Source organism: Electrona antarctica (assembly GCF_951216825.1).
Source record: "Electrona antarctica genome assembly, chromosome: 11".
In the NCBI taxonomy this organism is placed as follows: Eukaryota; Metazoa; Chordata; class Actinopteri; order Myctophiformes; family Myctophidae; genus Electrona; species Electrona antarctica.
This window is the reverse complement of record NC_136792.1, coordinates 48,474,286-48,486,958: the sequence shown is the minus strand read 5'-3', so window position 1 is coordinate 48,486,958 and position 12,673 is coordinate 48,474,286. Positions and strand designations below refer to the sequence as shown.

General features: G+C 45.9%; 1 protein-coding gene across 1 annotated transcript in view; it reads right to left on the bottom strand.

Moving 5' to 3' along the window:
- The window catches only part of rasa2 (RAS p21 protein activator 2), an 80,043-nt gene that overhangs the window by 5,901 nt on the left and 61,469 nt on the right, over positions 1-12,673 (bottom strand). Inside the window, exons 20-23 of the mRNA XM_079514659.1 lie at positions 11,335-11,417; positions 10,049-10,257; positions 9,281-9,384; positions 2,069-2,249 (exon numbers count right to left, since the gene is read on the bottom strand). Of these exons, the coding sequence (XP_079370785.1) occupies positions 2,069-2,249; positions 9,281-9,384; positions 10,049-10,257; positions 11,335-11,417 (577 nt within the window). The remainder of the gene's footprint in view (positions 1-2,068; positions 2,250-9,280; positions 9,385-10,048; positions 10,258-11,334; positions 11,418-12,673) is intronic.

Genomic DNA, 12,673 nt, shown 5'->3' with positions numbered 1-12,673 from the left:
TGGAATGATGACGATTGTATTGTGACCTAATGGCATATTGTTGCTGTGGGGTAGCCGGCACAGCCAGACCAATATCACTGTCAGAGTTGGGGTCCGTTACTCAAAAAAGTAATACACTACACATTACACATACTTTTGAAAAAAGTAATGCCTTACATTACTTGATTACGCCCTGGAGAAAGTAACTAGTTACACTACTCGTTACATTACTTTTGCGTTACTCCATAAAATCGCCTGAGATGCAGTCACATAATTTGCCCCTTAACAAATCTTTATAATCCTAATAAGGAGGACATACACAAGATCTTTCTTTATGCTCTTTAATACTAGGTTGTTGAACAAGTGAAGGAATAAAACAAACAATCAAACTCCACTCGCGGCGGGGGCCGCTGCGGGGGGCGCTGAAAGCAGCAGCAGGACGCAAGTAACTAGTAACTAAAGCAACCAGTAACTGTAGTGTGATTACTCAATTTGGAGGAGTAGTGTCGTTACTTACTCGTTACTGACAAAAGTAGTGTAATTACAGTAACTACACTACAAGTAGTGTAGTTACACCCAACTCTGATCACTGTGTAGATATTAGTCTGGAATCTCTGTGTGAAACCTGCATTTCCCAAAGGGTTAGATAAAAAAAATGCCTCTGGTGATAAACCTGCCCCATATTTGCATGTTGGTTCCCGAATAGTTAGACAACTATACCACATTATTCGAATGCTGTATAGAGTCTGGAACTACACCTCCCGAAATCTGAGTAAGGATGCTGCCATTTCCGTTCAAGCTATGAATAGATGATTTCCATTTATATTAGGATGAATTTGCACGACTGTAAAGACGAAACGGAAATGTGGAGGTTGGGAGGCTCCACTTCTGCTTTATTGATTACTCATGATAGAGCTTCCGTTGCTTCCAGACTGTATGACGGAAGCATTTGGAAATTTGCGAGAGGCAACAGTCTACTAGTTCCCGATTGGTCCCTCGCTACTTCGGAGGGAGTGAAATCCAATCACAACTGAGTGGTGCAAGACCAAATCTGCCAAGGAGCCAATGGCAGATTCTTCTGGTTTCCTGGCTAGAAAACATGCATGTCCAAATCGTTTTAGTAAATCTAACTAATAATTTTAGATGTTGCGTCCTCAAAATTTCTGCTGCGTGTCATTCTGTCTGATCTGAGGTCGTAGCAGTCGTGGACACTTCTTTATTGGCACACACCAAGAAGGAACGCTTACGCGTTTCAGCTATGAGCCTCCATCAGAGCATCATGCTCTCACGCACGAGCAGGATGCCGTGATGCAAGCGCGAGCTTCGAGACAGACACAGGACACCTCTCTCTCTCTCTGCGTGCACGCCACACACACACAGGAATAGCCAGCCTACACAGGGCGAAATGTTTGTGATAGCGTATAGCCTACGTGCGCTATAGCGAGACAGGAAGTTAAATCTTGATTTTCATGAAATAACTCTGTCTCTCTCCGTATGTGCACGCACACGCACACAAACACAAACACACACAGTGCACAAGGCCCAAAGGTTTGCTCTGCACTGTTGATTCCGATGCGGTTTTCATCAACATTATTCAAGTGAAATGCGTTGGTTTTATAGACTATTTAACAGCAACATTGCGCTAATATAGATACCAATATGTACGACACAGGGATTTACCCAAGGAATAGCTTACCATCTACTTTCATCAGCAAAAACAAAATAATTAAATTCATCAATGAGCTCAATCTAACCCATTTTGGGCGGGAACCCCTTTTGGTGTTAGCATTATGTTATGCTTTAGCTATTGAAAAATAGCAGATCTACAAGCTCATAGCGCGCCACCGAGTGGCGCACTACGAGCTTGTAGGTCTGCTATTTTTGAAAAATCGAAGAACCACTGACATAGAAACATAGCTTTTTCAGAAAACTGTCAGGATGTAGAAGACATTTTTAGAATCTGATCTCAGGTCAAAATGGGTTAAATATTCTTTGCAATAATGTAATATATCGGTATCGGCCTATATGACCCTGCCTGCAAATAATGGGATATGGGTCATAATTTCAATATGGTGCATCTTTGACTCACACGCTGCCATACTGCGCGGTGGGGTCACTCCTGAGGTCGTGCTGGGCCTGCAGCTCCTCCATGACGTTGCGGAGCTGCTTCAGGGTGCGGAAGGTCTCCTTGGGGTCCTGGATGGTGAACTTGGAATAGTCGTCCTGGTCCCCCTGGGGGCCTTGGTAGACCGCTATGCTGGCACAGGCATCTGAGGGACAGGGTTAAATACACTTTTCATGCCCCCGGAATCTTTCTGAAGGCGCTAGAGCAGTGTTTCCCAACCTTTTTTGTCAGAGTGATGCCTTGGACAGCTATTTTTCGTGGCACATTATGTTTAATCACAACAACGTCATGTTTACTTGACCTCCTCAGTGTTTGGGTCGGGACATGTAGGACTGTATGTGTCTGCTGTCTACGTGCATATGCGCGAAATGTAACGTCTTCTGGATGCATCTCTTTTGCATTAACATTTCAATGGCCGAGGGTCGTTAGAGTCTATTGTTCTGTCGTTGTTATCGCACGTCTAATGGTTAGACATGTGACAACAACAACAACGACGCAACAGTGTGTGACCAACATTTGAAGTGAACAGAGCTCCTGACCTGTCTAGTTGAGTAAGTAGCATTATTTTGTATTTTAGCAAACTGCTGGTAGTGTTACTCTAAGTGCTTTTGTATTAGTATTATATTATTAGCTTGTGTGGTAGTCAGTAGTTTATAGTTGTATTGTTTGTGTTCAAACAGTAGGCTAGTAGACTAGTTTAATTAGTTTCACCCTGTAATAGGCCACTTGATAAGTATTATAGCCCACTTGATTTCCTTGTGAAGTGTGAAGTGAGTGGTTTAGCCAGCACAGCTCAAGGGATAAGTAGCCAGGTTGGGAGTATTCTATTCAGTGTGTGACCAACATTTGAAGTGAACAGAGCTCCTGACCTGTCTAGTTGAGTAAGTAGCATTATTTTGTATTTTAGCAAACTGCTGGTAGTGTTACTCTAAGTGCTTTTGTATTAGTATTATATTATTAGCTTGTGTGGTAGTCAGTAGTTTATAGTTGTATTGTTTGTGTTCAAACAGTAGGCTAGTAGACTAGTTTAATTAGTTTCACCCTGTAATAGGCCACTTGATAAGTATTATAGCCCACTTGATTTCCTTGTGAAGTGTGAAGTGAGTGGTTTAGCCAGCACAGCTCAAGGGATAAGTAGCCAGGTTGGGAGTATTCTATTCAGTGTGTGACCAACATTTGAAGTGAACAGAGCTCCTGACCTGTCTAGTTGAGTAAGTAGCATTATTTTGTATTTTAGCAAACTGCTGGTAGTGTTACTCTAAGTGCTTTTGTATTAGTATTATATTATTAGCTTGTGTGGTAGTCAGTAGTTTATAGTTGTATTGTTTGTGTTCAAACAGTAGGCTAGTAGACTAGTTTAATTAGTTTCACCCTGTAATAGGCCACTTGATAAGTATTATAGCCCACTTGATTTCCTTGTGAAGTGTGAAGTGAGTGGTTTAGCCAGCACAGCTCAAGGGATAAGTAGCCAGGTTGGGAGTATTCTATTCAGTGTGTGACCAACATTTGAAGTGAACAGAGCTCCTGACCTGTCTAGTTGAGTAAGTAGCATTATTTTGTATTTTAGCAAACTGCTGGTAGTGTTACTCTAAGTGCTTTTGTATTAGTATTATATTATTAGCTTGTGTGGTAGTCAGTAGTTTATAGTTGTATTGTTTGTGTTCAAACAGTAGGCTAGTAGACTAGTTTAATTAGTTTCACCCTGTAATAGGCCACTTGATAAGTATTATAGCCCACTTGATTTCCTTGTGAAGTGTGAAGTGAGTGGTTTAGCCAGCACTCCTGGCAGACGATTAGCAATCAGTTGGAGTGGCCTTATACCACCAGCTGAAAGCGTCAGCTGTTAAGCGGCGGCCAGCAAACGAAGGCCAGGCGAACAAAGGCGACTTTGTCAAAGTCCGACTTCGTCACTGAACGATACGCTGTAGCATTGCTTAGTGACATATATAGTAGTGTGATAGATATAGTAGTGTATTGTAGTATATGTTTAGTGATCTACAATGTGTTTTCTTCCTATTCCTGTCCTCTCTTCCTCCTGGCGGTCGCACAAACACTGGGTTACACCCAGATGTCGCGACACAACTAATCTCATCTATCCTACTCTTTCAACTCACGTCGAGCAAGTGGTAACGGGAGGGCTTTGGAATTGCCACTCGGCTGTGGTGGAAGGCAAATCTGCTTTCATCTCAGCCTACGCATCCTTGCTCTCCCTTAACTTCCTTGTTCTGACTGAGACCTGGATCAGACCAGAAAACACTGCTACGCCCGCGGCTCTGTCAGATGTGTACTCTTTCTCTCACACTCCCAGAGCCGTGCGGACAGGTGGTGGGGTTGGTCTGCTAATTTCCAGAAAATGGAAATACTCTCCTGTTTCACTGTCACAATTCTCTCCTACCTCATTTGAATTTCATGTGGTCACTGTTTCTCATCCAGTCAAGCTCACCATTGCAGTTGTTTATCGCCCACCGGGCCCTGCTGGTGGCTTCCTGGAGGAGCTGGACCATCTAGTCTCCCACTTCCCTGTCGATGGCTCTGGATTCATCCTTCTGGGTGACTTCAACCTCCCGACTGAGAAGCAGCTAGACCCACTACTTTCGTTTCTCGCCGCCTTTGACCTAGTTATTTCCCCATCTCCTCCTACCCATGAGGCGGGCAACCAACTGGACCTGATCTTCACCAGAGGCTGCTCTATTGCTAACCTGTCTGTCACTCCTCTTTCCAGTGAAAAGGGTAAGAAACTCTCTGATCACTACTTCATGTCCTACTCTCTCTCTCTCTCCTCTCCCCCCTCACAGCCCCTCCCTACCCACATGATTTCCTCACGGCACAATCTTCGCTCACTTTCCTCCACTGATCTTTCCTCTTCTGTTCTCTCTGCTCTCCCTGCCCCTGAATCCTTTGCTCTTCTATCCCCTGATACCGCCACAGATCTTCTTTTCTCTACTCTATCCTCTTCTCTCGACCATCTCTGTCCCCTCACCACCAGGCCTGCACGCCAAACTCCACCTGCCCCCTGGTTGTCGGACTCAGTGCGGACTGAGAGACGGAGCCTGAGAGCGGCTGAGCGCAAATGGAGAAATGGCAACCTCCCGGAGGACCTTCTCACCTTCCAATCTCTCATTTCTACTTTTTCCTCCTCTCTATCAGCTGCTAAAGCTGCTTTTTTCTGCACTAAAATTCAGGCTTCTGCTTCCAACCCTAAAAAACTCTTTGAAACTTTCTCCTCTCTCCTACAACCACCACCCCCTCCTCCCTCCTCGTCCCTCCTCCCTGACGATTTCGCCAACTTCTTTGACAAGAAGGTGAACGATATCCGATCCTCCTTCCCTCCTCCCCCGGCTGGTGCCCTGCGCACTACCCACACCCGTCTGCCTGCCACCCCCCCCTCTCTACCTTCATCTACTCCTCTTCCCCCCCCCATCCCCTCTCTATCCCACTTCTCTCCCCTCTCCCCTAACGAGGTCCTTCTCCTCGTTACCTCTAGTCGCCCCACCTCATGCTCTCTGGACCCGGTCCCATCCACTCTGTTGCAGTCTATTGCACCTGAACTTCTTCCCTTCTTAACCCACCTTATTAACACCTCTCTGACATCTGGCTACTTTCCCTCTACTTTCAAGACTGCCAGAGTCACCCCCCTCCTGAAGAAACCGACACTTGACCCCTCTGAGATCAAGAACTACAGACCGGTTTCCCTTCTATCCTTCCTATCTAAAACTCTCGAACGTGCTGTCTTTAAACAACTGTCCTCCTATCTCCACCAGAACAACCTCCTGGACTCCAACCAGTCTGGTTTCAAAGTGGGTCACTCGACAGAGACTGCCCTGCTGGCAGTGACGGAGTCGCTCCATGCCGCTAGAGCGAACTCTCTCTCCTCCGTCCTGATACTCCTGGACCTGTCTGCAGCGTTCGACACGGTGAACCATCAGATCCTCCTCTCCACCCTCGAGGGGATGGGTGTCTCAGGCTCTGCACTCTCCCTGTTTGCATCCTACCTGACGGGTCGCTCCTACCAGGTGATGCTGAGAGGGTCTGTGTCAGAACCACACAGGCTCACAACTGGGGTTCCCCAAGGCTCGGTTCTGGGTCCTCTTCTTTTCTCTCTCTACACTACATCTCTGGGTGCTGTCATCCACTCCCATGGCTTTTCCTACCACTGCTATGCCGATGACACCCAGCTGATCCTCTCATTCCCCCCCTCTGATACCCAAGTGGAGGCACGCATTGCTGCTTGTCTGGCTGACATCTCGGCGTGGATGTCGACAAACCACCTGAAGCTCAACCTGGACAAGACCGAGCTGATGTTCCTCCCGGGGAAGGGCTGTCCGCACCGAGACATGGCCATCACCATTGATAATGCTGTGGTGACCTCAACTCGGACTGCGAAAAATCTGGGTGTGACCCTGGACGATCAACTGACGTTCTCGGCAAACATCGCATCAGTGACAAGGTCCTGCAGATTCCTCCTCTACAACATCAGGAGGATTCGCCCCTTCCTCACGGAGAAGGCAGCCCAGGTGCTCATCCAGGCTCTCGTCATCTCCCGCCTGGACTACTGCAACTCCCTCCTTGCTGGTGCTCCGGCATCTGCCATCAGACCTCTGGAGCTTGTTCAGAAAGCTGCGGCTCGTCTGGTGTTCAACCGCCCCAAGTTCTCCCACACAACCATCCTTCTCCGTTCTCTACACTGGCTCCCCGTAGCGGCCCGCATCCAGTTCAAAACCCTGGTGTTAGCCTATAGGGCAGTGAAAGGAACAGCTCCTTCCTACCTCCGGGCTATGGTCGATGCCTACACCCCTGCCCGACCACTTCGGTCTGCCACCTCGGGGCGACTGATTGCCTCGTCACTCAAGGGTCCTTCTGGCCGATCCACACGGTCACGACTCTTTTCTGTTCTGGCCCCACAGTGGTGGAATGAACTCCCCACTGATGTTAGGACAGCAGAGTCACTGCCCATATTTCGCCGCAGGTTGAAAACCCACCTCTTCAGGAAACACTACCCTTCCTCTCTGCCTGACCTACTTGTTGTTAACTAGTTGTACGAACGCTTGTTTTCTATTGTTGTATTGTTTATTGGATCTTGTTTAGTCGATACACTTAATTGTTTTAGCTCATGCTCATTTGATTTAGCTATTTTGTCTCATCTGGTTAAGGAAATAGGTAGCTGATATATTGCACTTTTACCTTAGCGCTAGGTATACTCTTGGTTGCTTGTTTTTGCAGAAAATGCACTAAAGACTTCTGGTGATTAGTAGTTTTTGTTCCCTACCTATGTTGAATACACTTATTGTAAGTCGCTTTGGATAAAAGCGTCTGCTAAATGACTGTAATGTAATGTAATGTAACAATAGAAAGCCTGCAGCCCAGAAGCTATAATATTGCTTTCGGGGGAGGGTTAGTGTTATTTTCGGTCAAATCAGGCGGCACACCTGGACACATCAAACGGCACAGTAAAGTGCCGCGGCACACAGGTTGGGAAACACTGCGCTAGAGTACCCAGGCAGATGAGGCAGATTTTACTCTGAAAAGCCCCGCCTTGCATTTCCCCCCCAAAACCGGGAGGTATAATGTTCCATTACTACTTCACACTAATAAGTCTGATCTCTCGATAGCGTTAATATTCCAAACGAGATGCTTGGTTAAATATAAATTTGGACAGAACATCTGCGTTCTGATCAAAACCATGCAGAGCGCCGTAGTTTTGTCTGCCAAGAAACAAGGAAGTGAAGGGCTGCGTGCATGCGCAAAACATGTCCGAGAGCTCTGAGCAAGGTGTTGCCTTTTCTTTTTTTAATTTGTATATTTTTTTATCCCACGATTTTGTAACCCATTTTTCACCCCTGTGTCAATTATCTAATGTGATCCTGGGCTCTACCCACCCTCCGCCAACCTAGTCCCCATATATGGGGGACATGGGGAGAGCAACGGACTTGAACTCATGCTTCCTTCATGCCTGAGTGTCCAAGTTGCTCCTTTACACCTGACAGGGGGGAGTTTCCCGGGTTGCACGTAGCGCGTGGAAGGAACACGTTATTCCAACCAGTTCCTTTGTTGCCTTTTCTAAAGGGAAAACACAGGCATGGAACACACCGTTAACAAGCCATCAACGCACAGAGTGTGAACGACCCAGTGAAATCTCCCTCAGAGAGAGAGAGAGTCTATTCAGCGTCTCAACAATGGTGATTGAGGAGGGTTCACCTTTCTTTTTTTATCACTTGGGGACAGATGGAGGGTCACGGAATTTTATTCCAGGGTACATACATTTTCTCCAGGGGTACACTTTTGAAAAATCGACCTGTCTACAAAGCAATTCATAGACAGTCATATTAGTAGCCAATGGCTTGCTTGCTTTGTTTATTTGATTACTTTTCATTATTTTGTATTTGTACAGGAATAAAACCCTTTGACTTTAAGTTGTTAGACTAACTTCCTGACAACCGCTCTGCGTTAGTTGAATAGCCCACGTTGTCAATCATCAATGGTAAGAAGAGGACAATCATGGCTGATGTCTCAGCATGTAGAATAAGAACATGCAGTAAGCAGGCTGCAGGCAGACACTGATGCTTGTGCGCTCTCAAGCCACAGTTGTTCTGCTGTGGCTGTGTTTTGTTGTGTTGGCAGTGTTTTACCTTGAGATCCGCTAAAAACACGGAAAATCTGCGTAATATTGCGTGGAGGGGATATCCCCATAATCCCCCTCCTCATGCAATTTTTCACATGCGCTTTGCTTGCGCACGTACCCCCCAAATATGCCCCCCCCCCCCAGTTATAAAATGCCCTCTGCGTCCCTGAGGAACGTGCAGCAATGGGAATCAAACAGGTGAATGAAATCAAGATTCTTCAAGCCGCGTTACGGCAACATATTTTCATTCAAAGGAAGTAATTTAAATTGGCTTTGTATGTACTTTTGATATAAAAATACACAACAAATATTGTTTCCCCATTGTTTTGGCATCTATTGTTAAGTATGTCCATATGACTATGACTATGTATATGCTCTAAAAGGGTGAAAAACGTATTTTTCATTTCACTACGTCTTTAACAGTCAGATCATCACATGATCTGACTCACACTGGTATCCACAGCATGAGTTGGACACACACACGCACGCACGTGCGCGGGTAGATTCCCTTTGTTTTGTGTCTTTGATAACAAATAACCATGACAATTTTAACTGACCTTCCATCTTCTGGAGCTTGGTATCGTTTGAGCTGAGCAGGGAGAAGATTCTCTCGGTTTCGCGGTCACAGTCTATGTCCAGCTGCAGGTTGGCCAGCAAGTTGCTGCAGTAGAAGACATGAGAGAGTGTTCACACACACACACCAGTTCACCAGCGACCACCTGGCAACAGTCAACCTTTCTGGTAGTTCTATGGTAGCTGGTGACCTGCTCAAACAAAAATACTCTTAACTCGCTGAAATGTTGGCGGATTTACAAAACCACAGAAAAAATGTCCTGAAAATATGATGTGAACTGTAAACTGAAATCATGCCGGACATTCTGACCGGCAGTCTAAAATACTTAACCTGACTCCGCCAGATGGGGCAGCAGAGAGTACACTGGGTTCCCCCCTCCTGCTCCCATCTGGGAACTCTCAGGCAGACTTGATGCCCGGCCACAAAACGGCCTGGCCAATCAGCAGCAGCTAGAGGCGGGATCAAGGCAGCACTGTGTATTTCCTGATCCCACCTCTAGCTGCTGCAGCTTATAGTCAGGTTATAAAATACTAGCATGACCTCAAATACAGTATATATACTATAGCTTATATTGTATATACTGTAGCTTATCAATAGCTGTATATAGCTTGTAGATCTGCTCTTTTGGCCGAGACAGCATCCAACGGAGGTTGATTGTGGAGACGACTGATTATAATGATGTGTTCGCCCTATATTTGACAACGCATATATTTTTTTGTGCATTTCGTGTCAGGGGGGCCAAAGGACTCACGTTGTGCATTCCTTGCAGCCTGGAGCGCTGTCACTCAGGCTCCTGCAGCAGTGCCAGGCTCCGGCCGAGTAGATGGAGGGGTGGAAGGAGGCGAGTCGTCCCTCGTTACAGCGGCTGACCTGGCTCAGGACGTCCATCCACTCGCTGGCCTCCACGCAGTTCCCCGCCTGCACGTACAGCGGCTTCTCTGTGTGGACCACCTGGAACATCTGACCCAATGCACACACACTTAACCAATTTAGTCCTGACCTCAACATTTAAAAGAATTCTTCTAAATCCTCCAGTTTTCTGAAATAAATATTTTCACGATTTTTCAAAAATAGCAGACCTACAAGCTCGTAGCGCGCCACTCGGTGGCGCGCTATGAGCTTGTAGATCTGCTATTTTTCAATAGCTAAATTATAACATAATGTTTAAAACACCAAAAGGGGTTCCCGCCCAAAATTACTTAATGACCACACAGTATATTTGTTTCACTTGGAAATGTCTAAGCCTTAGACATTTCCAAGTGAAACAAATATACTGTGTACATTAAGCAAGGGGCTTTCCTAGAACTGCGATGGGATCCATAATAACGCGCAGCAGACAGGCGTTGTAGAGAAAGTTCAAGCTCCCCTCCCTAACTAGTCTGATTGCTATCAGCTGTGACGCTCAATTGAATGGATGTGTCCCCCCCCCTCTCTCTCTCTCTCTGAGTGTAGAAGAGTCGAAGAGTACTATACTTCTCCAGTACAAGGGTCTATAACCGAGGGACCATTCAGTTCACAGCTGAATGGTCATATCCTTTTATCATATCCCACCACTGCAGATTATACATATTATTTAATGATGTTATGAAAATAACTTTTCAGAAACTGGTCCCTGATATTCAGGAAGCAGCAAGTGAAAACAAGACAGAGATGAAATGTCATGGTTTTCATTTATTTTTTCCCCCCCTTTGGCTATTTTATCGGACCTATCGGTATCGGCCGATCATGAGAAAAACTATCAGTGATCGGGACAAAAAACCCTGATCGGAACATCCCTAGCCGTGGGGCCATTGGCCGTGGGGCTTAGTGTCCCATTGGCAGAAGGGTGAAATCTGCCATCAAGGGGCTTCTGCCAGAAATATCCCATTGGCCGCATAGGACCAGTCTCCCATTGGCTTAGAGGCCAGGCAATCTCGACAATCTGGCCATTACATGGCTACTAGACCATGTTGACTGCTGGACCACGTGACTAGACTAGAAAGTCCGATCATTGATCATCAGCTCTGCAAGCTGATAAAAAAAACGCTTCCAACTTACATTTTTGCGGTTAAAGGCACTTTCATCCAGCTTCTCCACTGCACGGATATTCTTCACATCAATAGTGCAAAGGGCCACCTTTCCTACAGAGAACAACAAAAGAGATATTCTTCACATCAATAGTGCAAAGGGCCACCTTTCCTACAGAGAACAACAAAAGAGATATTCTTCACATCAATAGTGCAAAGGGCCACCTTTCCTACAGAGAACAACAAAAGAGATATTCTTCACATCAATAGTGCAAAGGGCCACCTTTCCTACAGAGAACAACAAAAGAGATATTCTTCACATCAATAGTGCAAAGGGCCACCTTTCCTACAGAGAACAACAAAAGAGATATTCTTCACATCAATAGTGCAAAGGGCCACCTTTCCTACAGAGAACAACAACAGAACAAATGTTGAGGCCCTAGCAGTGACATAAGAACGTCATGTGTTTTAGATATTCTTCACATCAATAGTGCAAAGGGCCACCTTTCCTACAGAGAACAACAACAGAACACATGTTGAGGCCCTAGCAGTGATATAAGAAGAACGTCATGTGTTTTTGGCAACACCAGGAATTGTAAGCATGCTGAGCATGCGGTAGCAGACATGTACTTAGTACTGTATGTATATGAACCCACAACCAAAGAGCACCATCAAACTACATTACAAGTCTTCTATATCCTGACAGTTTTCTGAAAAAGCTATGTTTCTATGTCAGTCGTTCTTCGATTTTTCAAAAATAGCAGCTCGTAGCGTGCCACTTGGTGGCGCGCTATGAGCTTGTAGATCTGCTATTTTTCAATAGCTAAAGCATAACATAACATTTGATTTTGAGTATCTGCCGATAACAATTTTTCCCAATCCGATATTTATATTTTTTATAGAACACTTATGCCATATCACAATAGTACAATATCCAAACTCACAGAAAATATCCAGTTGAATATCATGACATGGATATAATATTGATACTAGGGATGTCGATTACGATCATTTGAAAATGAAGTGATCGGCCCCGAATTCCGATCACGTGGTCGGACCGGGCCAACCCTGTATAGCCTATGCATCGCTCTCTCTGCTATTCGTGCCATATATAAAGATTCAATTAGGTGCCAGGTTACAGTACGGCTTTCAAACACAATCGGCCCGTGTTTGGGAGGGAAGACGGGCGGGGAGGGTGATAACTGTCACAGCTATACATGTATTCCTACAGCCTGGGACGGCACCCGTCTGTCAGCGGGGCGTGTTGGGGCGGGAGGAGTAGGACGAAGGCCCTACGTCCTCCCGGTAGGGGCTCCTCACTGGCAGGTGAGTCGGTAGGATACGACAGCAGTGACAACACAGTAACGTGT